The sequence below is a fragment of the Arvicola amphibius genome, chromosome 8 (assembly GCF_903992535.2).
Source record: "Arvicola amphibius chromosome 8, mArvAmp1.2, whole genome shotgun sequence".
Taxonomy (NCBI): domain Eukaryota; kingdom Metazoa; phylum Chordata; class Mammalia; order Rodentia; family Cricetidae; genus Arvicola; species Arvicola amphibius.
In genome coordinates, this window is record NC_052054.1 from 65,221,574 (window position 1) to 65,245,301 (window position 23,728).

The 23,728-nt window shown below is 48.3% G+C and overlaps 2 protein-coding genes across 4 annotated transcripts; one reads left to right on the top strand and one right to left on the bottom strand.

Annotated features, from left to right (window-relative positions):
• Positions 1–87: 87 nt before the first annotated feature.
• On the bottom strand, positions 88–17,007 carry Mboat7 (membrane bound O-acyltransferase domain containing 7). Of its 3 annotated transcripts, none has more exons than XM_038340627.1 (8): positions 15,692–17,007; positions 14,990–15,134; positions 14,757–14,886; positions 14,156–14,282; positions 10,527–10,686; positions 7,882–8,242; positions 5,968–6,144; positions 88–1,116 (listed from the first exon to the last, which is right to left on the bottom strand). In XM_038340627.1, the coding sequence occupies exons 2-8, from the start codon at positions 15,063–15,065 to the stop codon at positions 726–728; spliced, it is 1,422 nt and encodes a 473-aa protein (XP_038196555.1). In that variant the 5' UTR covers positions 15,066–15,134; positions 15,692–17,007; the 3' UTR covers positions 88–725. The 3 variants fall into 3 exon arrangements, with proteins under 3 accessions (XP_038196555.1, XP_038196554.1, XP_038196556.1); XM_038340626.1 differs by having other exon boundaries at positions 14,990–15,068; positions 15,651–17,007; XM_038340628.1 differs by lacking the exons at positions 14,156–14,282; positions 14,990–15,134; positions 15,692–17,007 and having other exon boundaries at positions 14,757–14,870.
• A 622-nt stretch (positions 17,008–17,629) lies between these two features.
• Tsen34 (tRNA splicing endonuclease subunit 34) lies at positions 17,630–22,454 on the top strand. Its single transcript, XM_038340629.2, is given in 6 exon segments — positions 17,630–17,697; positions 17,699–17,732; positions 17,734–17,874; positions 18,024–18,270; positions 18,405–18,680; positions 21,980–22,454. Coding segments are annotated over 6 exon segments (954 nt in total). The 3' UTR covers positions 22,168–22,454.
• Positions 22,455–23,728: the final 1,274 nt, after the last annotated feature.

Sequence of the window (23,728 nt, forward strand, 5' to 3'; positions counted from 1 at the left end):
CTTGATGCCAGCAGTCAGTATGCCACACTGACAAGCTGGGCTAAGTGTACCTTGGGTTTGCCGCCCACAGACACACTCACAAACAGATGCATGTGTAACATTTTATTGGGAAAGATTTATACATTCTGACCTGTCACAGGCCAAGGACGACACTGGGTAGCAGGTTGTGTGGGGGCCTAGAAATGGTTCAGACAGAAGCTACTGTAAGAGCGTGTTCCCCCGGGGCTGCTTACTTGCACCTCGGTTTCTCCTCCAGGATGTGTAAGATCATGGTCTCTGAAATACTGGATTGATGATAAAAGCCAAGAAAACAGGAAGGATGTTCCTCCCCTTTTACAGAACCTGGCCCTGAAGCTCCTACCCCAATACTGGGGACCCACAGGGACTTTGTCCAAGATGCCATATGACCACTGGTCTGTGCCCTTGCGTTTTGGGAAATGTGGCATTTTGAATACCTGAAGACTGCTGTAGAGACAGGGACAAGAGTGGACAGTAATACCCTGATGTCAGCAGAGGGAGGTTTGGAAAAGTCAGGATACGGTGAGCAACCAGAAGGGTACCCCTAGTTTTGTTTAAGTCAGAGGCAGGGGACTAGTTAGGAAGGAGGAATCCTCTCCAGGCTTCTAACCAAACAAGGGATTCTTGCTGGGTAAAGGAGAATACAGCCGGGTTCACAGAATTCCCAAGCAAATATTGAGCTGGCTGGTAGGCCAGAGCAATACAGCTCACTCTTCCCGGAGCTTTTCCCTGGCTTGGCCAGTGGTGGCCTGGGATGCTGTCTTCCTCTTGCTGGGACTGCCTCCACCCAAAGCTAGACCCAGCCCCAGGCAGGCCAGGGCTAGAAAGTGGATCCAGTAGTAGATGGAGGCCCAGTACCGGAGCGTGTCACCCATGGTGAGGAGCACAAAGCCCATGCACATGTAGTCGTAGGCACGCATCTTCAGGAACCAGTGCACCCAGTCCCAGGCTTGCTGGCCCCTGGGGCTCAGATGTCCCCGCAAGGCTGACTCCAAATAGCCCTCAGCGGCCAGGCACAGCGGGATGGTCATGAAACTCAGGTAGTAGCCAGGGTGGAGGCCATGCCAGTAAGCGCTCAGCAGCATGGTCCAGGCGCTCCTAGAGGAAGAGATTGAATCAGGATACAGAAGTCCAGGCTTCAATACCCAGTGTCTCATGTCCTCTTCCCTCAAACCAAGGACTTAGACCATGGTCCTTCTTCCTCAGACTGAGTTCAGGCCTACTCACACTTCCTGTATCCTGAAAGTCAAGGTGCCTTTGTGGTTTTTGTCATTGGGAATTGAACCCAGGGACTTGCAGACACCAGACAATAATGTACTACTGAGCTGCATCACCAGCATTCTGAGACAGCTTCTTTTTTTTTTTTTTCTTCTCCAGACAGCGTTTCTCTGTGTATCCCTGGCTGCCCTGGAACTCACTCTGTGGACCAGGCTGGCCTTGAACTCAAGAGATCTCAAGTTAAACAGAGTCAGACTTGGTTATTATTGGGAAGAACTTATAAGTTCTTAGGATACTCTCATCTGCATCAGAAACCCTGTAAGTAAAATCTGTGTAGGAGGAGCAGGAGAGTTGGCTTAGCTGTTAAGAGTACTTCTTGCTCTTGCAAAACATTCAGGTTCCATTCCTGGCATCCGCATGGTGGCTCACAAGTTTGCAGCTCCAGTCTCGGGGGACCCAATGCCCTTTCTCAGCTTCCTAGGCAGCAGACAAGCATGTGGTACACATACATACACCATGAAAAACGGCCATAAAATAGTAAAATATATAAACCGTAAAAGATAAAAAAACCTCCAGGGATGGTCCACTCCTTCTTGGTGGATCCTAGTTTGATTCTCTCATTTCTGTCTCACTATACAGCCTTGAATTTGTAAGAGGTCTGTCTGCTTGCCTCTGTCTTCCAGGTGCTGAGATTAGACGTGTACCACCATGCACCATGCCTGGCTGGTTCACTCTCTTACTAAGAGATTTAATTCTCTCTCTCTTTTTTTTTTTGGTTTTCGAGATAGGGTTTCTCAGTGTAGCTTTGGTGCCTGTCCTGGGACTCACTCTGTAGACCAGGCTGGCCTCGAACTCACAGAGATCCGCCTGATCTGCTTCCCGAGTGCTGGGATTAAATGTGTGTGCCACCGCCCAACTTCTCTTTTTTTTTAAATTTATTTTTATTTATGTGTATGGTGTTTTGTGCCTGTGTGTATGACTGTGTACCATGTACGTGCCTGCCTGATACCCTTTTAGTCCAGAGGAGAGCTCCCCTGGAACTGAAGTCACAGAAGGCTGAGCTTATGTGACTAACAGGAAACCAAATTCAGATTCTCTGCAAGAGTAAGTGCTGTGGACTACTGAGCCATCTTCCCAAACCTTACTTCCCTAACTTTTCAGTCCATAAATTCAGGTTCTGACCCTCTGTAAAGGACACAGAGGGCTAGAGAGAAGGCTCAGTGGTTAAGGGCACTAGCTGTTCTTCCAGAGGACCCTGGTTCAATTCTCAGCACCCACAGGACAGTTCTCAACATTTATTAATGAGATCTTGTGCTCTCTTCTGGCCTGCAGGCAGAACAATGAATACATAATACACAAATCTTTTTTTTTTTTTAAAGTAGGACACAGAATGCATTCTCTACTTCATTCTCCAGCTGAGCAGAAACCAGCAGTTCTGGCAGGAGCAGGAGCTCCCGGGTTCTTTTCCTGTTAGGGACTTGGCCCTGACGAGTTCTGCAGTGACAGAATAATGCCGACTGTACTACACTGAGAAGCAGGGGGATACCAGACGTGAGTCTCATGTCTCCTGAAGTGGGGTGTAGTTTAGTGGTTGTCCTGTTTTTTTCCCCTTTAATAATTTTGTCAATTTGACACAAGCTAGAGTCATCTGAGAAGACGGAATCTCAACTGAGAAGAATAGCCTCATCAAATCAGCCTCTGCAAGTCTAGGGAACATTTTCTTTATTGATGATTGATGTGGAAGAACCTACCTTACTATGAATACGTGGTCTTGGGGGTGGAAACTGAGCAAGCCGTAGGAACAAGCCAGTAAGCAGCACCCCTCCACAGTCATTGCTTCAGCTCCAACCTCCAGGTTCCTGCCTTGACTTCCCTCCGTGATAGACAACTATAAGCTGAAGTAAACCATTTCTGCCTCAAGCTGGTCATGGTGTATTATCATAGAAAATAGAAACTAGATATCTAGGTATCAATAGAAACCCTAGTTAAGACAGCGGTGGAGAACTTGCCTGGTATCCCTGGGGGCTCTGGAAACAAAAAAGTCTCCAGACATTGCCATATGTCCCCCAAGGGTGTAGCTATTACCCCTAATTGAGAATAAGTAATCAAAATACTGCGGTGCCCTGGACTTTGACCTGATCCCCAGAGTTTTAATAGCATTACCTATAACTGGTAGCACTCAAATGTCCTTTTTTAAAAGACAAGGTTTCATGTAGCCTAGGCTTACCTCAAACTCCTGATCCTTCTGCTTCCACCTTCCCAATGCTGTTATTACACATGCACAGCACTACCCGCGATCACTGCCAGCTGGCCTACATTCCCAGCACACACCCCTATAACGTTTATTTATTTGTAGACGCTCTTGTGTGCCATGAAGCAGTTGTGTGCAGAGGACAACTTGGCTGTAGTCAGTCCTCTCCTTCCACCACGTGGGTCTTGGAGAAGAAACTGATGGCCAGGCGTGGAGGGAAGCACCTTGACCAGTGAGCCACCTCACCAGCCCTTTTTAGTTTTGTTGTTTTGAGACAGTGTGTCACTTTGTTATCTAGGCTGATTTGGAACTCCCAATCCTCCTGCCTTCACCCCTCTCCACACCCAGTACAATGTGTACTGCCTCACTTGGCTTTAGTGTCTACTTCTAACACCTTTTCGTTAAGTGCCAGCATCACATTACGATCTACCTACCTCTCCAGTGACATCCGATAGTCTTTAAGTTAATGAAATGAAACTCAAGTCTTCTTCCTCACCCATGTCCCAACAGTTTCCTCCCTTTTCTGGAAAGACTTTCCTGTGCTGTGGGTCACCAACAGCCCCACTGCTTGGGAAGCAGGGCTCATTTCTGCTCTGCTCTGCTCCTGCTGAGCACTCTAAGCCCCAACTCCTCCTCCCAAAGCCAGTGTCAGTCAGGCCTGCTGAGGAACTCCTCTCCATCACCCCCACCTAGATACCCAGAAGCTCACATTCACCTTTGTTCCACCTCTGCCGCCCACACCTCCTATGCATTCTCAATACAAGGCCAGAGCAGACTGTTTCTTAATTTCTTTGTGATGCTAGAGATGGCATCCAGGGCCTTGTGCATATCAGACAAAGAGTACATCTTTCTTTGTTCCTTTGAAGATGTGATTTCACTAAGGTGCCCAGGATGTCAAACTTCCTGCCTAAGCCTCCAGAGTGCTGAGATTATAAGTGTGTGCTATCCTATCTGACTCAGAGTCAATCTTTTTTTTTTTTTTTAAATAAAGATTTATTTAGGGCTGGAGAGATGGCTCAGAGGTTAAGAGCATTGCCTGCTCTTCTAAAGGTCCTGAGTTCAATTCCCAGCAACCACATGGTGGCTCACAACCATCTGTAATGGGGTCTGGTGCCCTCTTCTGGCCTGCAGGCATACACACAGACAGAATATTGTATACATAACAAATAAATAAAATATTTTAAAAAATTCATTATGTATACAGTGTTCTGTCTGCATGTATGCCTATAGACCAGAAGAGGGCACCAGATCTCACTGTATATGGTTGTGAGGCACCATGTGATTGCCGGGAATTGAACTCAGGACTTCTGGAAGAGCAGCCAGTGCTCTTAACCTCTGAGCCATCTCTCCAGTCCTCATGAATATTTTTTTAAAAAAAGATTTTAATTGTGTATGTGTGTGTGTTGGGGGTTATACATGTGAGGGTAGTGCCTATGGAAGCCAAAACAGAGCATTTGATCTTCAGGAGTTGGAGTTACTAGTGGCAATAAACAGGATATGGGTGCTGGGAAATGAACTAGGGTCTTCTCTAAAAGTAATAAGCAATCTTAATCACTGAAACCACCTCTCCAGCTCCTCAGAGTGGACTTTTAAGCCATAGTTCCCATGATGCCCGGGGAAATCTAGCTCATAAGCTGCCTTCATTAACTACTTATCAGGGGATGGTATCTCTGTGTCCACTGTCCACATCTGACAGTTTGGAAAGGCTGAGTGTTTGCACTGTAAAGAAATAAATGAAAAACAGGAAGAAAGGAAACAAAAGTTAGGCTGAGGACTGGTCTGCAGCTCCCTCCCACTGCTCAGGTCTCTGAATGAGCTGAAGCCCCCACTGAGCGGCCAAGAGCTGTTCTGCAGACATCTGAGCAACACGGGAAGGTGAGTGGAAAAGAAACAGTTAACAAGAAGTTGGCCAGGGATGGGGGATGGGGGATGGGGGCACAAACCTGTAATCCCAACACTGAGGGGGCAGAGGCAGGAGGATAGCTGAAGTTTGAGACCAGTCTGGTTTCTATAACAAGTCCAGAACAACCACGGCTATAGAGTAAGACCTTATCTCAAGAACAGTCCAAGCAACAAGTCAGGCATGATAGTGTGCACCTACACCATGAAGACAAAGGCAGGAAGATCTGGATCCTAGGTCATGATTGGCTACCAATCTAGATTAAGGTCAGCCTGGCCTACTTGATGCTCTGCCTAAGAACAAACAAGGACTATCAAAATAGCCTGGTGGGTAAAAAGCCCTATAGCCTGATGACCTGAGTTCAATCTCTGGGACCCAAGAACGACTTATATTGTTAAATGGTGCTGACCTTAGGCCCAAAGGATTTATCTTAGCAGGCCCAAGAAACTACAAGTCCCATGAGCTTCAGGACTTGGGGCTTAGCTAGAGAAGCCATCTGCCCCACCCCTACATACTACCATAGGATCTACTGGGAGATGAAGTTCTGCACTATCTCTGATACTAGGTGGGGCGCTCTCACCTCAGAACATAGGAGCGGACAGGTGCGCTCTTGTAGATGTACTGTGCCAGCCACCACTGCACCGTCATGTTCCAGTACCGCATGCCATCCCGCACCCGCACGCAGAAGTCTGTGCCATAGCAGTCGATGTTACGGATGGTCTCATAGTCATACTCCAGGGAAGCTGCATTCTCCGGACTGGGGGGTGGAGGATGAGGATGGGGACAGACATGCAGCTCAGCCAGGCCCCTCCTGACACCTGCTTCTGTCCCAGCCCGATGCTAAAGAAAGGGTTCTGGACAGGCGACGGCTCCCTCTCTCTCTGGCTATGACTTTCGAGAGTAACCGTAGGAGTCAGGTGGGTGGGGCACAATTCAGTAATAGTGGGGTGCTCTTCGTAACTAGTTGGAGCCTAATAAGTCACAGAAAGCCTTGAAAAAGGCTATGGTTGCTAAGCTATCAAGTCCACTGGCAACCAAGCTCAGCACATTGGGGATAGTTTCCAAGTGTGGTCCCTTCTGAACTCTGGGGCAGAGCAGCTGCCAGGGAAGTATCCACTCTAAAAAGGTGGTTCATGGTTACTAGGGAGATATTCTAGGCCTTGTGACTCTTAATGTTCTCTGTTGCTAGGGAAAAGGCATTCCTTAGCAACAAGGCCCAGGCTATTCAGAAAATTATTTCAGAACAGGCCTCTTTCCTGGTCCCTGTGATTGTTCGAGAAGTGTCACCTCCAGAAATATCAGAGGTTTCCAGGTCTCTGACACCAACACTTTCAGCTACAGAGAAAGATGCTGGACCTATGTGAACCTCCAGTGGCTTCTAGCCATGGGAGGGAAGGCATCCTTTGCCAGTGGGACTTGTAGACTTAAAACAGCATTTAATCTCTGCCTGACTTCTCTGAAGAACATCCTCTCGCTAGCAGTGGGAGGTCTATTTATAGTTACCAGGGTAGTGGCAGTAAATCACATCCTGGGGTGTGACTGTCCAACAGCATGGCAGTTTACGACAACCGGGGGTGGCACACCTCTAGTAAGGGGTGGTCTATAATTTACAGAGAGGCTGGTACCCCATTCCCCAGCTGGAAGGCTGACAATGGATTCTAGAAACAGAGATTCAGTTCACTAATGGTTGCTAGGGATACCATGTTTCTATCAACAAGAAGGGATGCTTCCTATGTGATAAGAACTCTGTAGTTACTAGTTTTGTGGCTCATCCATCAATGACGGTGCTGGGGTTGGGTGCCTTACTAGTAAAGGGTTAAGCTTGAGCAATGGGGAGAAGATGACCTGTGGTTGCTGAGAGTGGTACTCTCCTCAGCTGGAGGAGAGCAGCCAAGATGTTACTTCCTTAGAAACAGGGCAACTGGGAGGTGCTCTGTGAGAACATATCACGATGAGCTGCTGGCTCTCAGCAAGACAGGCAGTTCAAGGGGCAGAATTCACAGCCACAAACAGCAAGGCTATCAGCAAGAAGGAAGGAACCATGGTTGCTAGAGATATAGCTTCCTCAGCAGAGGGGCAATTCAATTGCTAAGGAACTGTTTCCCTAGAAACAGAAGGTGGACCCACTACTACCAAACGATAGTATCTTCAGCAACCAGGAAGGACCTTGTTTTGGGGGTGACACTTCCATGGCAACACAGGGTAGGCATGTGGTTGCTATGATACCATTTCTCTTTCCCTAGCAATAGAGGGCAATTAGCCATACTGAGGGGTGACAAGTGCTAGCAACAAGGGGCATCTGTAGATACCAGGAACACATAGTTTCCCTGGTGCCCAGGGAAGGCAGGTGGTAGTCACCAGGGGGGCAATAGGCTGTCAACCACAGCTGGTAGCCCTATACCCTGCTCCCTGCTCTCCTCCCTACTAGGGGCAGAGCCAACCCTCGGTGGTGGGGCCTGCTGGGTCTTGGGAAGCCTCCCTCCCGCTGCCTGACCTGCTGGGGGTTGGGCATTGGAGGGTGGGGCCACCCCCGGCCCGGGCTTTGGCAGCCACAGGGTAGGCCCCGAAGCCCGCGGCAATGCAACCGCACTCGGCCGCAATCCATGCCACGTAGAAGCGCATGCGGAAGGCGAAGAAGACCGGGATCATGTAGAAGAGGCGGGTGGGCAGCGGGCGGGCGTAGAAGGCATCCTCACGCACAGCTTCCAGTGGGAAGAGATGGGAGGACAGCAGGAAGAGCAGGCCAAAGAGCGGGGCTGGCCAGGCACGGCGCAGCAGGGGCCTCAGGCTGGGCACGGCTCCCGGGAAGGGCTGTTCCAGCCAATCCAGGTAGGTGCGGTAGCGGAAGAATGGACCTGTGGAAGGTGGCAAGAAGCAGGTGGTTGGCTGGTGTGTATCTGTGCCTACTGGGAAAGGGAGAGGAGAAAGGAGGAGGATGGAGGAGAAAGGAATGGGAAGGGGAGGAAGAGGAGGAATTGAGGTGGTCTGTGAACAGAGAGGGAGAGGCTCAAAACTACAAAGGGGAGAGACCTAGAGAGTTGAGGAATAAGGCCTAAGGGGAAAGGACAAAGTATTCGAGGGGGTGTGGGGAAAGAGGACCAGACCAGAAAACCACTGTAGATTTCCCTGATAGGGAAGAGCTGGTTCCTGACAACTTTCCCTAAGCTCCCTCTGGATGCTGAGCTGGCTTGGGTGAAGGAGTGGGGACAAGCAGAAGGATAGCTGAGGTTCCTGAGGTACCATGGGATTTGGACCAGGGAGCATCAATGGAGACTGAATGAAGGGATGGATGCTGAAGCCCTTGTATGTTCACCATAAACCATGACTGTGATTCCATTTATATGAAACGTCTTTATAGACAGAAGCCCATGGTTTGCAGGAATGGAAGCGGCTTGGTGTTGATGACTAAAGGTTAGGTGGCTCCTTTTCAGAGATGAGGCTGTTCTGCAGACAAATATGCACTGGAGATAGTTTCACAACTCTATGGATATATAAAAGCCAGTGAGTTGGGGCACTTTAAATGGATGCATGCATAAATAACAGCTCCATGAGGCTGTACAAAAAAATAAATAAAAAATAAAAAAAGAAAAGCGGGGCTGGGAAATATAGGTTAGTGGTAGAACATTCACTTAACAAGCAGGCTCTAGGTTCAATCCCCAGCATTGCAGGCAACAAAAACAAACAAGGAATCTGGCAGGCATGGGGGTGCATGCCTGTAATTCCAGATCCTGAGAAGCTGAGCCAGGTCCAGGGTTAATAGACCAGCCTGGACTATATAGAGAGACCCTGTGTCAAATGAAACAAAGGGGCTGGAGAGAACTCAGTAGAGTAAGCCCCAAGTTTGGTTCCCAGCCTACATATTAGAAGGTTTATAACTATAACTTCAGTTCCAGGGGACCCAACTCCCTTTCCTGGCCTCCACACAACAGGCACACATACACACACATATATTTTTAAAACTAAATCAAATCAGACAAAGCAAGATGGCTTAGTGGGTAAAGATACATACACAGAAGTCATCATGGGAGTTCTATCCCTTATTTTACAAGATGGCAGGTAAGTACCAATGTCAGAGCATTGTCTTCTGACCACCACATGCACACCAAGGCATGCATGAGAAAATACACACGGCATGCATTAACACACACACACACACACACACACACACACACACACACACACACACACTCACACTGAATACTGAATACTGAAATACTGAAAAAACAATCAGCCAGGCAGTGGTGGCACAAGCCTTTAATCCCGGCACTTGGTAGGCCAATCTCTGTGAATCTGAGACCAGCCTGGTCTACAGAGTGAGTTTCAGGACAGTCAGGGCTGTTACATAGAGAAAATCTCTCTCAAAAACAAACAAACAAACTCTCCAAAACCAAACCAGACAAGAAATTCAAAAACAAAGGAACAAAGCCAAAACCTATGAAGTGTGTCTGGAGATGTAGATCAGTTGGTAGAGTTTACCTGCCTAGCATGCACAAGGCCCTAGGTTCAGCCCCTAAGCACCAAATGAACCCAATGTAATGACTTCCTCATTCAGTTCAGGCGGCACACGCCTATAATGCCACCTACCCAGGAAGCTGAGGTAGGACAATCAAAGGTTCAAGGCCTACCTAGAAAACACACAGAGACCTTATCTTAAGATAAAAATTTAGCTTGGGAGGCAGGGGTAGACAGCTCTCTGTGAGTTTGAGGCTACCCTGCTACATAGAGCATTTAGAATAGTCTTGGCTATAAAGTGAGACCCTATCTAAAGCAAAACCAAACCAAACTAAAAGGCTGGGGGTATAACTCAGTCCTTGAGCATTTGACTGGCTCATATAAGGCCCTCAGTTCAATCTTTAATACTGTGGCCCCAGCCTCCTACCCCCCACCCCCGAAGACTCTGAGCTGCAAACCCCTGGCTTACACAGGCCTATCTCCTTTAGATCTCCTATTGGCCCCTAATAGGTGAAAAGGAAGCAGTCCTCCAAGGTTAGTTCCCACAGCAGACAAATATGTTGAGGAAAGGAGAGCAGCTGACAGAGTACAGGTAGCCTGGGACAGAGCAGGGGACATTAAACAGGAACAGAACTCTGGGTGGAGTGAGGCAGAGGGTGACCCAGCAGTGCTGGGCAGGCCACTTACCTGTCATGATTCCCACATAGCAGTAGCTATAGCTGAATGTGTCCATCAAAGAGGGGACCTCGGGCAGGAGGCCCAGAGTAGGTTCCTTGTTGAAGCCAGAAGCTATTTCCTTTTTCTGAGCCAGATGCAGGTCCTGAACTTCACTGGCCAGACTCACCAACTGTGGGAAGAAAGAGGAAGGCATGAGATCAGTGCCCCAAGCCATTTTACACACATTTCATTTCAGTCTATATCTAGGACTGAGATTCCACCTCCTGCATGGCACTACATATCCAGAGTGGTGGAAAGAACCGTTAGTTGGTGGCCATCCCCAGGGCTCAGTCTTAGACCTTCCTTTTCTGATTTTTCTTTCTGCTTTCATCCAATCCCAGTTTGCCTGCCTACCTGCCTTCCTTCCTGTACCAGAGCTCTGACACAGGGCCTTGCATACACAACACTAGTCCTCTAACATTGAGCCACATCCCCTCTTCCTCTTTTACAGTTTGAAACATGGTCATGTGAAGTTGTCTAGGTTGCCCTTGAACATGTGATCCTCCAAACTTACCTCCTGGAGAACTGAGATTATATACCTGCATTACTAGGCCAAGCTCATTCCTTTCTTATTTACTTATTGTTATGTGCACTACTATTTTGTCATGGGTGTTTGGTCCCCTGGAACTGGAGTCACACAGTCGTGAGCTGCCGTGTGGGTACTGGGAATTGAACCCAGGACCTCGGAACCCAGGTCCTCTAGAACAATAGTCAGTGCTCTTAACTGCTGAGCCATTTCTCCCGCTCCAAGCTTGTTTGTTCCTTTCTGACTCTACTGGGTAGCGGGTCAGGATGAGGATGTAGATAAAATATTTTACCTATTTTATCAAGAGACAAAACTTAAAGGCCACATCTGTGTCCTCCTGCTTCCTGCTAGGCTCAGTGGACAGAGCCCCGGCAGACAGAGGGAGGCAAGAGAATGAAGCAGGGCTTCCCCTACAAAATGGTTTCAAGGGGTAGAAAGGGGCTCTAAGCCGGGCGGTGGTGGCGCACGCCTTTAATCCCAGCACTCGGGAGGCAGAGGCAGGCGGATCTCTGTGAGTTCGAGACCAGCTTGGTCTACAAGAGATAGTTCCAGGACAGGCTCCAAAGCCACAGAGAAACCCTGTCTCAAAAAACCAAAAAAAAAAAAGAAAGGGGCTCTAAAAAACATTTTCTGTTGGGCAGTGGTGAGGTGAATCTCTTTTGTGTTCAGGGCCAGCCTGGTCTATAAGAGCTAGTTCCAGGATAGCTAGGACAGAGAAACCCTGTCTCGAAAAACAAAACAAAACAAACAAAAAAAAAAAACACTTTCCCGTTCTAGGCCCACAACATATAATTCTTTCTATGACCTAGTTACAAGCCCAAGGATTTTTGTTGTTGTTGTTTTCATTTTGACAATCTGTCTCCTCTTCACCAAGAGCCACTGCAAAAAAACAAAACAAAAATTCAAAACCACCCTAAAATTATCCTCAAAGCAACGTATCCCAAGGTGACTCTGACTCACTGCCTACAGCCCAGTCTCTCAAAGCCACTTCCACAGTCATCTAGACTTGTTTTCCCCAGACAGAGTCTTATATAACAGAACGATTCTCAAACTCACTACGTAGCTAAGGATGGATCTTGAACGTCCTCCTCAGGCTTCACCTGAGTGCCTGGGTTATGGTGGGCAGCCCCACACTAGCTTTTGCTTTTTTGTCTGTAATAGTATTTTTATTTTGTGTGTCTGTGTGTATAGCCTGTGTGTGCAGATGCGTCATTATCTCCTGCAACTGGTGTTACTGATGTTTGAGAGCCCATCAGTCTGGGTGCCAGGATCTGAACTTAGGTCCTCTGGAAGAACAGTAGTCTGAACCACAGAGCCCTCTCTCCTGACTTTTTTACTTTTTTTTTTTTTTTTTTTTTGGTTTTTGTTTAATCAAGGGATGGGTGTTTTTATTTTGGAGACAGGGGTCTCCTCTAAATACCTTGGCTATCTGGAATTCTCTAGGTACACCACCAAGCTGACTCACAGAGGTCCACCTGTCTCTGTTTTCAGAGTCCTGGGATTAAAGGCATGTGCCACCATGCTCAGTTTAGAGGCTTTAAAAAAAAAAATGCTGAGATTACATCAATGAACCATTTGCTCAACTCTGATAAAAAAGTTTATCTATCTCATTTCATTGCCTTATATTCTTATATTTTAGTTCTTTCACCACCCACGGCAAATTATTATTGAAGAGGCAAATTTGCTGTATCCTGTTTTCTGGTCAGCAAACCAAAAACAAATTAATAAAAATGAAAACTTTCTCAAGGGATTTCAGCCCCCTATAGAAGGAAATCCATATTCATCATGGTCAACAAAGCCTTATGTGACCTGGCTTCTGCTGCCATTCAACAGCATGTTATTCAGAAAGTGGACACGGCAAACAGTCTGTGGCACCCAGTCCTACATGTGCAGGTCCATACACACCCCGAAAGGGTCTCCTTCCAACTCACAAATGACCAATCCCTGCCTACTGTTGAGTTTTCCATAAGAACAAAAAATTCTGGAGAAACCAGTTCTTAGACTGGCACGACTATCCAGGCCTATGTTGCTGGAGCCCAGAACATAACAAGAGCTCACCAACGTTGTGGTCCGTGCTAGGAACTGAGGACTGGTCTCTTTTGGCCCTCTCCCGAGGAGATTAAGAGTACAACCCAGGGCTAAGAATGTAGTTCAGTTGGTCATGTGCTTGCCTAGTGCACTTGAGGCCCTTGGTTTGATTTCCAGGTACCATATAAGCTAGGCACAGTGGTGTACACCTACAGACCTGGCACTTAAGAGGTGGAGGCAGGAGGAACAAAAATTCAAAGTCATCAGGTGGTGGCAGTGCACGCCTTTAATCTCAGCACTCAGGAGGCAGAGGCAGTTGAATCTCTGTGAGGCCAGCCTGGTCTACATAGCGAGTTCCCAGGACAGGCAGGATTACACAGTGAAACCCTGTCTCATAAAGCCAAGAAAAAAAAAAGTTCAAAGTCATCTTTTCTTTAAGGATAACATAGGGTGCTACAAGAGACTCTCAGGAACAAAAATACAAATGGAGATCTGGTAGTCCCAGCTGTGCCCTTGGGTTAGGTACTTCTCTCCACAGTGCTATTTCCTCCTTGGAGGATGGTCTTGCTATGATTCAAGAAGAGCATGTTGGCAAGCATGCTGGGCAGGGTACATTCCAGGTGAGCCAAGTGGCTTGTGATATCTCCTGACCACGGAATGAGGGGAGAGGTGAAGACCTCCTCCAGAGTATGTGAGAGGTGAACTCTGTCCCCAGGGAGGTGTGAAGTTTCAAGTTTAGGATTTGTGAAAGATTTAAAAAAAAAAAATTCCAGCCCAGCAGTGGTGGCACACGCCTTTAATTCCAGCACTCGGGAGGCAGAGGCAGGCGGATTTCTGTGAATTTAAGCCCAGCCTGGTCTACAAGAACTAGTTCCAGGACAGGCTCTAAAAAAACTACAACGAAACCCTGTCTCGAAAAACCAGAAAAAAAAAAAAATCCATAGCCCTCCCCTGACTATGAGAAAGTCTAGTCTGGGAAAAGAGAACAACGATGCTGCTACCTGGCTACAGGGAGAAAAAAGAGGTAGTGTTTCCCAAATCTCACCTTCAGTGTCAACAGCAGCTGGATGGCATTGGTGAAGGGCGTGGGAGAGGGCAGGCCCAGCAGGCTGAGGGCTCGGAAGAAGAGGAGATAGGAGAAGGTCCAGGCAAGAGCCAGGGCATGACAGGAGCTAGGACAGAGGTGGGAAGTTACAGAGTTGGGTACTTGGCCCTGCTTCCTTCTCCTGAGTGTGGCTTTATACCCCACCTTTCCCCATTCAGCCAGAAAAAAAGAGGGGAGAGAGTGAGGACCAGTGAATGGCAGGCAGGGACAGAAGAGGCACAGCCACAGAGAAAAAAAAGAATGAGGGAGTCAAGAGAAAAGCTTTGGGGTCAAGAAGAGAGCCAGCCTTCCTTAAGCACCAGAGCGCAGGACTGGGTTACAAATGACTGTCATCATGTGGACATTAAGGACTGGGGCAAATCTGCAGGGACAAGAAGGTGCAGAACAAGGTGAGAGAGGAGGAAACATGGCCAAGACATAGAGAAACATGAGAGAAACAGGAGGCAGCAAGAGACTGAAAGAGAAGAAATGGAAGACCCCAAGAGGAAACAGGTTGCTGTTTCTCTGCATCCTCCTTTCTTTCTCACCACCTAGTTCTCACCAAGGCTGGGCCTGAATGAGGGCCCAGGTTCCCAAGATGGTGATCAGAGAATGCAAAGTGTGGGGGCCACAGGTGAATAAAGTGAGCCCCAGGCCCACAGCTGCTGCCCCCCATTTCTTCAGCCCAGGTCCTGAAAGGAAAAGGTAAAGTGTAAGCATAGAACTTTCGGGAGGGGTGATCCCCACCTCAGCTCCCTCACCCTAATTTTCCACTGCGCACTGAACCTGACTCACCAGCTTTCTTAAAGAGGAAGCCGACAGGGATAGGAGTAAGCAGGACCACTAGATAGGTCCATTCTTCGGGTGTCATGGTCTGGGGAGGAAGGGCTCACAGTGAGAACTAGTATTCCAGTCCTTCCTCTTTTGATAGTAGAATCCCCTACTTTTGAGAAGCCAGGCCTCCAGTTCATTCCTCCTTCCAGGATCCAGGAATCAAGCCCCTCACCCCAATCCTCTGCCAACATACAAATCAAAAGCATTTCTGCCCCTATTTAAGACATCTAGACACCTTCTGGCCCGGAAAACAGTCCTTTACAAGACCCTTCCTCTTGCAAAGGAACCCACATCACCCCCACCCTCCTCTGAGTACACAGGAACCCTTAAGAATCCTGTCTGGATCCCCAGACTCCCCTATGTCTCAGGGGACCCAAAAACCCAGGACTCCTACCCCTACCCACCCCGGCGAACCCAGCATTTGGCATCCACCTGTCTTCAGAGCTCTGGCCTCCTCTCCAATCCAGACACCGGAGAGAAGGCAATGACCCTGTCTGATCTGCAGGCTCCCTCCTTAGCCCAGCCCCGCGTGGATCCTATTCCGCCCCAGCAGATCCACAGGCGGTTACGCCACCCAGCCGGGCCACGCTCTGGTCGCCGTCCCCGCACCCAGCCACCTTACGTTTTTCAGCGACGCCTCCATACAACCCGACCTCGGCCCACCTGAACCGTTCGTGGACCAGGAGGCTGATGAGAAAATCCCTCTTTCGCGACCACCCCTGGCTCGGCCAGCGCCTCCTCAACTCAGCACGCCCCCCGCACTGCCGGTTCCGAGGGTGCCCGCTGGGCTGGCGCGGTCCAGGCCAAGAGAGCGGATGCAGAACGTATGCAAGCACGGTGGGAAAAGAACCCAGAACACCAATGCGCGGAAGGATGCCTGCCCAGTTTTTTCTGGGAGGCCCCAGGGCAAAGAGCTGCCAGTACGTGGGGGGCGGGGTTTCGGTCAGAGGCTGGGCCAAGGCTTCGAGTCCCGTTGAAAACGGGTTGTGACTTAAGAAGGAGGCGGGACCTGGAGCGTGGCGTTCGGAAAGAGGAGGACCCTCAGCTTCGGATTCCTTCGGGTACACTCGGTAATTCAAGCTCACGGCGTGGAGGTGGGGCCATAAACTTCGGCTTACTTCGGAGATAGGCGAGTTCTTAGGGTCACGGTTCGGAATTAGAAGCGTTCACAAACTCGGCCGGATGTAGGCGGGCCCACACGCTTCGGCGTGATTCGGAGATAATCGGTTCCAAAAGTCGCTGTTTAATGTTAGGCGGGCTCACAAACGCAGCACGATGTGGGCGAGGCCACACACTTCGGCTTACTTCGGAAATAGTCGGAATCAGACGGGTGGTGTGTGTCAAAGAATAGCAGGATGTAGGTGGGGCCAAATGCCTGGACTAATTTCGGATAGTTGAATACGTTTTAGGTTTACTGTCAAATGCCAGTGAGGCCAGAGGCTTTGTCTGAACTTTGGAAATAATCAGGGGTAAGTGGACTTAGTGTAATAACAAGCGGAGCCAACAGCTTCTCGAAATATCTAGCCTTATTTGGGGGAGGAGGAAGGCGGAGCCGTAGTAGACCGGAAAAGGCGATGCGCGAGATCATTTATAACGGGGCGGGGCCTACAAGACTCCGTAGGCTTGGGGGTAGGGCCTAGAGCGGTGACCCTCAAGGTCCCACCTTTGGAGACCCTGCGGCCGTGGGAGCTCGCCTCAGGTTTTCAGCTCTGCTAACGTGACGGGATGACGGAGGACGCGCTACGTAGTGCCGACTCCGCCTCTACTGAGAGTGTTGGCTAGGAGTTGACTTACGGGCTCTGACCGAAGACAGTGCGACAGAGTGAAGAGAAGTTAAGACGTGCGCTGCGTCCAGAGTTCAATCGTGGGCGACCACTCCCGAAATTGGGTAGGGAGTGGGCGGGGTCACAGCTGGAGGATTGACGGGATCTGGCTAGGTTCGAATGCCTAACCTCTTGCGACTTGGAAGGGGTGGCTGATTCGACAGAGCCGAGCACTCCCGAATGCGTTCGGTAGTAGAGCCGAGATCACCGGAAGGCTGACACTCTTGTGTTGAGGGTGGGCAGGGCTCCGGATTGAGCCGAACGGAGGATGCTGGAACAAGCGAACCGCTTGGCGCAAAGACAGGACTGGGTTCTTTAAAGTCCGACTAAGTGAATAGGCGGAAAGGCGAAACCTCGGAAACTCGACCATGGGAGGGTTCTGGGTTCCAAGTTGCTAAAAAGAGGGTGTGGCTTGAGCAAAACCGCCACTCTACGTTGAATGTTCGAGACTTGATGGACACACCCGAAAGAAGACAACCCACTTGCGAAAAGGGCGGTGCACAACCGCAATGGCGGGAGGCAGACGTGATGCGGTGGCAACGTTTGGCCGAGATGATGGTTCACCAAGGAACTGAGGGGGGAGCGGACAGTGGGACCTGGCGAGGGCGTGGTCCCTCGCGGTCCTTCCGGGTGGGGCTTGGGCCTGGGGCGCAGGTGGCAACCCTGGTCCCGCCCACCATCGGGTTCAGGGGGCGGACCTTGCTTGCAACGGGTGTAGAAGGCTTCTGTCCGTCTTGCGGGGCTGTTGGGAGTGACCGACACCCCACTTTGCAGGAGGATGCTGGTGTGGAGGTTGCTAATAGGCCGCTCGCTGGTGTGGGGAGCTGAGGCCGTGCAGGCGCTGCGGGCGCCTGGGAGTCGGGGGCCGGACGGTTGTGGCGCACCCTGCCCCGCGGGCCCCGCCAGAACTCGCGCCTGGGCCTCCCGCTTCTGCTATTGCCGGAGGAAGCCCGGCTCCTGGCAGAGATAGGCGCCGTGACGCTTGTCAGCGCCCCGCGCCCGGATCCCCGCAACCATGGCTTGGTAAGAAGCGAAAAGGCCCTTGTGGTGGGAAAGCCTGGGATGGCCTGTTTTGGAAGGACGCTGTTGGGAGGTTGTAAACGGTCAGGATTCCTGTCTTCCTAAGGGACCGCAGGCTATGTCTTGGGGTTCCAGTTAAGTTTATTTCTCAGGCCCTAGCATCGTTCAAACGTCAGCAAGAGCAGAGTTTCCAGGAGCAAAGCAATTTGGCAGCCGAGGCCCGAGAGACCCGGCGTCAGGAGCTCCTAGAGAAGATCGTAGAGGGCCAGGCTGCAAAGAAGCAGAAGCTGGAGCAGGATTCAGGGGCGGATGAAGGCCAAGAAGCCAGTGGGAGCGAAGCTATCCAAGGGAGTGACACCAGTGATGATGGCCAGGCTTCTGCGGAGCAGGAGGGAGCAGGTGAGAGTAGTGTTTGGAGTTCAGATTTGGGGCAGGAGGGAAGGAAGCTTTGGGGAATTTTAATTGAGGTTTTTTTGGGGATAAGGACACCTTGCCTTGTGGATTCAGTAATTCTTCTCTGTACGTTCCCCCAGACTCGTCATCTCCCTCAGGCTCTTCATCTCCCCAACCAGGGCCTTCAAACGGGGTGACCCCCTTGCCCAGGTCAGCCCTGCTCATCCAGCTGGCCACTGCCAGGCCTCGGCCGGTAAAGGCTAAGCCTCTGGACTGGCGAGTGCAGTCCAAAGACTGGCCCCATGCTGGCCGCCCTGCCCACGAGCTGCGCTACAGCATCTACCGAGACCTGTGGGAGAGAGGCTTCTTCCTCAGCGCAGCTGGGAAGTTCGGTGGTGACTTCCTGGTCTATCCTGGTGAGTTCAGGTTGGGGCTCTGGTGGCTGAACCTTTCCTGCTGGTCTTTATTTATTATGCACTTTCTCTTTTGTCTACACCCTGAGGGCTCGACACCCTGGAGACACAGGGAAGGACAGTGGCTAATGAGAGAGTTTTCCTGAGCTCCTGGAGAGTAGTTTTTGGTTTGAGTCAGGGTCACATTAGGTCGCCAAGACTAGCTTGGAATTTGCTGTGCTGCACAAGCTAGCCTTGGAATGCGAAGTCTTCCTTTCCCTGCTTCCCAAGTGCTGGGATTACAGGCTTGTGTCACAGCAGCTGGCTTGGTTTAGTAACTCTTGATAAATATTATGATCTAGAAGATTGGCTTAGAAATCCTTACAAATGAATGTGCGCAAAACATATGAGCGCATGCGCTGCAGAATTCTTAATAGAATCGAAAGATTAAAAGCAGCAAAGTCACTATTAGTAAGGGCAAAACGCAACACCACCAGGTGGTGATGATGCATGTATTTAATCTCTGCACTCAGGAGACAGACAAGTGGATCTTTGTGAGTTCAAGGTCAGCCTGGTCTACAGGGTGAGTTCCAGGACTGGCTCCATAGCTACTGAGAAACCCTGTCTTGAAAAACAACAACAACAAAAAAGCAACCCAGTTGTCTGAGAACATAGTGTTAGTTTTCAAAGAATTAATGTGTAGGATTATAGTTGGGTATGGTGGTGCTGTCTCTAGTGATAACTGAAGCATACTAGTTTTGGGAGACTAGCTTTGGCTGCATGATAACCCATCTCAAGAAAGGAAAGAAAATGGGGTGTGATGACTATGCCTATAATCTATCACTTTAGAATTCAAGACAGGAGATTGCCACAAGTTGAGACTTATATAGGCTATATAGTGAGGTTCAGGCCAACCAGGGCTGGGGTATCCAGCACCCTATCTGACAAACAGAAAAAGTATAGGATCATGTATGTGAAAAATTATAATCAAAAGTGAAAAAAAAAATGGCAGGTAATTGTAAATGTATGATAGATTGTAGGTTGATATGGATATGCAGATGCCTGCATGGCATTTAAGTAGCCTTGGTCATTGACATTCTAGCTAGGTCTCAGTATGCCTGTATCCCCAGCTCCTTGGGAAACTGAAGTATAATTTCTTTGACCTGAGATTAAAAAACCAACATATGCAACATAGACTCCTATTTGTAGATAAAACTACTGTGACCTAAAATTACTAGTTTAAATCAATTAATTTCATGATGCTTTTTTGTTTTTTTGGTTTTTTGAGTTGGACGCAATCTTCTTGCTGTTGGCCTCCTGGGAGCTAGGATGACAAATGTGTGCCAACACATCCAGCTCTAATTCAATGCATTAAATTGAACCATAAGCTAAACTATTTGTCCTCTTCTTTTCTTTCCTATAACAGGGTGATCCCTGACTGTCCTCAAACGTGGGAGTGCTGAGATGATTAAAATTCATAAGCATTCAGGCCTGGCACTGACCAATTAGTTCTAATATGTCAATATTTCTAAAACAGTGAGTACTCAGTGTACCGGACGCTGAGAGAATCCTTGTTGCCTATGAAATAGTGTCCAAAGCTTCAATCACTGTAATGCTTCTAAATTTATTTTTAAATTTTGCCTGAGGCTCAAAATTGCTAAGAGACCAGGAAAACAGTTACAGGATTAGTTTCTCAAGCATTTTGATGTACCCTCTCAGCCGATTGGAGTCTTTTAACAGCCAGAGACTCTCACTTTTGGCTAGACTCTTGCCAGGAACCCATCTGCCAGGCAGGGACATAGCAACAGTCTCCTTAGAATGCTTCACAGTCTCATGGTTTAGATTCTCACCTCCTCCCCCCTCTTAAAGATTGTTGGTTTTGTTTTTTGGTGTTATGTGTGTGGGTGCACAGGGAGATCGGAAGATGGCATCAGATGCTCCTGGAGCTAGAGTTAGAGGCAGTTGGGAGGTTGATGTGAGTGTGAGGAACTGAACTCTGGTCCTCTGGAAGAGTGGTAGATTAGTTGCTGAGCCATCTCCAGTTCTCCATTTTTAATTTCCATTGCCTGTGATTCACCCTCTTGTATAGTCTTATTCAGGTTCCTGTCCTGCTAAGTTAGATTCACCTATTCCAGGGACAGACTGTCAGCTGTTCAGTAACCAAGCCCTCTGAGGACCTCTGCTTCCAGAGCAGTGGCTATGTGGCTGCAGTGCTGCACTGGCGGAGCGGAGAATTAGCAACAAGATCTACAAAACTAACCCGTGTTTACTCTCTGGCACTTCTTTGTGGGGAAATCCTATTGATAATTTAGTTGCGTTTCTTTTTTTTTCTTTTTCTTTCTCTTTTTTCTTCTGATACAGGGTTTCACTGTAGCCTTGGCTATCCTAGAACTTGCTCTGTAGACCAGACTGACCTGGAACTCAAAAGACCTCCACTTTTCTCTGCCTCCCAAGTGCTGGGATTGGCATAGGACTTTGATTTTTGCTTTATTCTATTATAAAATCTTTTCTTCTTTAGTCTATTAGAGTCCCGTCCTGGTCCTGTTAAATGTTTTGCAGTTGCTCTAGAGATCAAACCTTGCCTGTGCTCCATAAGTGGTCTGCAGCTACATCCCAGCACTTGTGACTTATCTTTCAATCTTGACTTGCTTTCTTTTGTTTCTTTTTCTTCTTTTATTTTGATAAAAATATCTGTATGGTACCCAGATTGACCTTGAACTCCTAAGCTCAAAGAGTCTCCTGGCCTAAGCCTTCTATGTGCTTGAGGTTACCAACCTGTCTCACCATATCTTTTAATCATGGTAGGTGCGTATTGTTTAGTCTTACAGGTGTACCTTGTACCACGGAAGTAACCATTCTTTGCTTCTCTTCTGTGTCTTGGCAATTGTGAACCATCTTGGGCCATTAAAGCCAACCTGGGCCATATGAAACAGCTGTCTCAGAAAAAAATGGAAAAAGGGCTGGAGAGATGGCTCAATGGTGTTCTTGCATAGAACCCAGATCTTGCCCCCAGCACTCGCATGGTGGCTCAAAACCACTTCTAACCCCGGTTCTCTGGGACCTAATGCCCTCTTCTTGCCTAGGCAGGTACCAGGCACACGCATGGCACACATACACGCATACAGTCAAGCAAACACTCATATACTTTAAATAAATAAATAAATCAAAAGAAAATGTTAGAATACTTACTTGATCTACACAAGACCCTGACTTCCATACACAGTACTACAAAGGAACCTAAAATGCAGTAAGCAGAAGGATCCCTTGTCAGTGCTCCTGCCTTTCCAGATGGGAACTGCTATGCATCTGTCTCTTTCTTCCAGGTGACCCGCTGCGATTCCACGCTCACTACATTGCTCAGTGCTGGGCTGCTGAGGACCCCATCCCACTTCAGGACCTGGTCTCTGCTGGCCGCCTGGGAACCAGTGTCAGAAAAACCCTGCTTCTCTGCTCCCCTCAGCCTGATGGGAAGGTGGTATACACCTCCCTACAGTGGGCTAGCCTGCAGTAATTACACTGCAGACTGAGGGGGGTGTGCCTGTGTGTCCAAGAACCCTCCTAGATGGTCAACTACTCCTCCTCATCCCCCCATCTCTGCATGGAGGCTTGTATTCTCCCGCCTTGCCTGATTCCAGAGTTTTGAACACTAAATATAGTTTTTTTCCCCGTTTTAAGGCGCTTACTAGCTATGTTGTTTTATATTTGTGTCTCCAAACTGTGAGCTTGTTCAGAGTTGAGATTGCTCTTATTTGGCTTTTCTGTTTTCTAAAGGGCAGTTCTCAATAATTGTTGAATAAATGTTGCTAGATTTGAGTCCTATACAAACAATCCTTTGAAGTGGAGCTGTTAAAATCATATATTCAGAGTGAGAAAGGAAAGGGTAAATGACTTGCCCAGGTCCACAAACTAATACTAGACCAGGCCTGGGACATTAATACTTGGTCTTCTGAGTTCTGACCTCTTGCATCCCACAAAGTTCTGCCTTGAAGATTTTTTTTTATTATGCTTATATATTATTACATACATGTGTATGTATACATGGTACAAAGTGCCATGGAACATATGCGGAGATCAGAGGACAATTTATGAGAGTCTGTTCTCTTTTTTTCACCATTTGGGTCTCAGGGATTAAACTCAGATTATTAGGCTTGCTATCAAACACCTTTAATTTATGAGCCATTTCACTGATCCCCTTGAGATTTCTACAAACCATTTCAGATGCATTTAAAAGTTATAACTAAAAATGCTGCATGAACTGCTTGTGGTGGTGTATACCAGTCTAGTAAGACATGCTGAAGAGGCAAAGGCAGAAGGATCATGAGTTTGAGGTCCACTTGGGCTACAGGTTTGGGGCTATAGAGATGGCTCAGTAGTTGACCTTTTCCAAAGGACCCACATAGGACAAACACCCACATAGGACAGCTCACAAGTGCCTGAAACAGTTTCAGGGAATTTGCTACCCTATTTTGTTTTCCAAAGGTAACTGTACTCAGGTGCATATACCCAATTATATATACACAATTAAAAACAGAGCTGGGTGTAGTGCTATATACATTTAATACCAGTACTCAGGAGAAGCAGGAGGATCTTTGAGTTAAAGGCTAGCCTAGTCTAGATAGTAAATTCCAGGCCAGGAAGGCCTGTCTCCAATACATAAGGGCTGGAGAGATGGTTAGGAATACTTGGTATTCTTGCAGAGAACCTGGGTATGGTTCACAGCATACACAGGCTCACAATTATCAGTAACTCCAGTTTCTGGGCATCTAACCTCTTCTGGCCTTTGAACGTACTAGGTGTATAAGTGGAACAGGTGCATATATGCAGATAAGACACCTGTACACATTAAATCATTTTTAAAAATTAAAAATTGGGACTGGAAAGATGATTCAGCAGTTAAGAGCCCTGCTGCCCTTCCAGAGGACCCAAGTTCAATTCCCAGCACCCAGATGGCAGCTCACAGCTCTAACTCCAGCTCCAGGGGATTTGTCACCCTCATACAAACATACAGGCAAAATACCAATGCATGTAAAATAAGAATAAAAATCAACTATATGGCACATAGTAAACTAGTC

Excerpts from the sequence above, each read along its gene's own strand:
- Mboat7 (XM_038340626.1), bottom strand. The coding sequence starts at position 15,671 with ATGGAGGCGTCGCTGAAAAAC. Across the intron at positions 14,887-14,989 it reads CTTCCTCTTTAAGAAAGCTG|GACCTGGGCTGAAGAAATGG; the intron begins GTGAGTCAGGTT and ends TTTTCCTTTCAG. Across the intron at positions 6,145-7,881 it reads CAATGCCCAACCCCCAGCAG|TCCGGAGAATGCAGCTTCCC; the intron begins GTCAGGCAGCGG and ends TCCACCCCCCAG.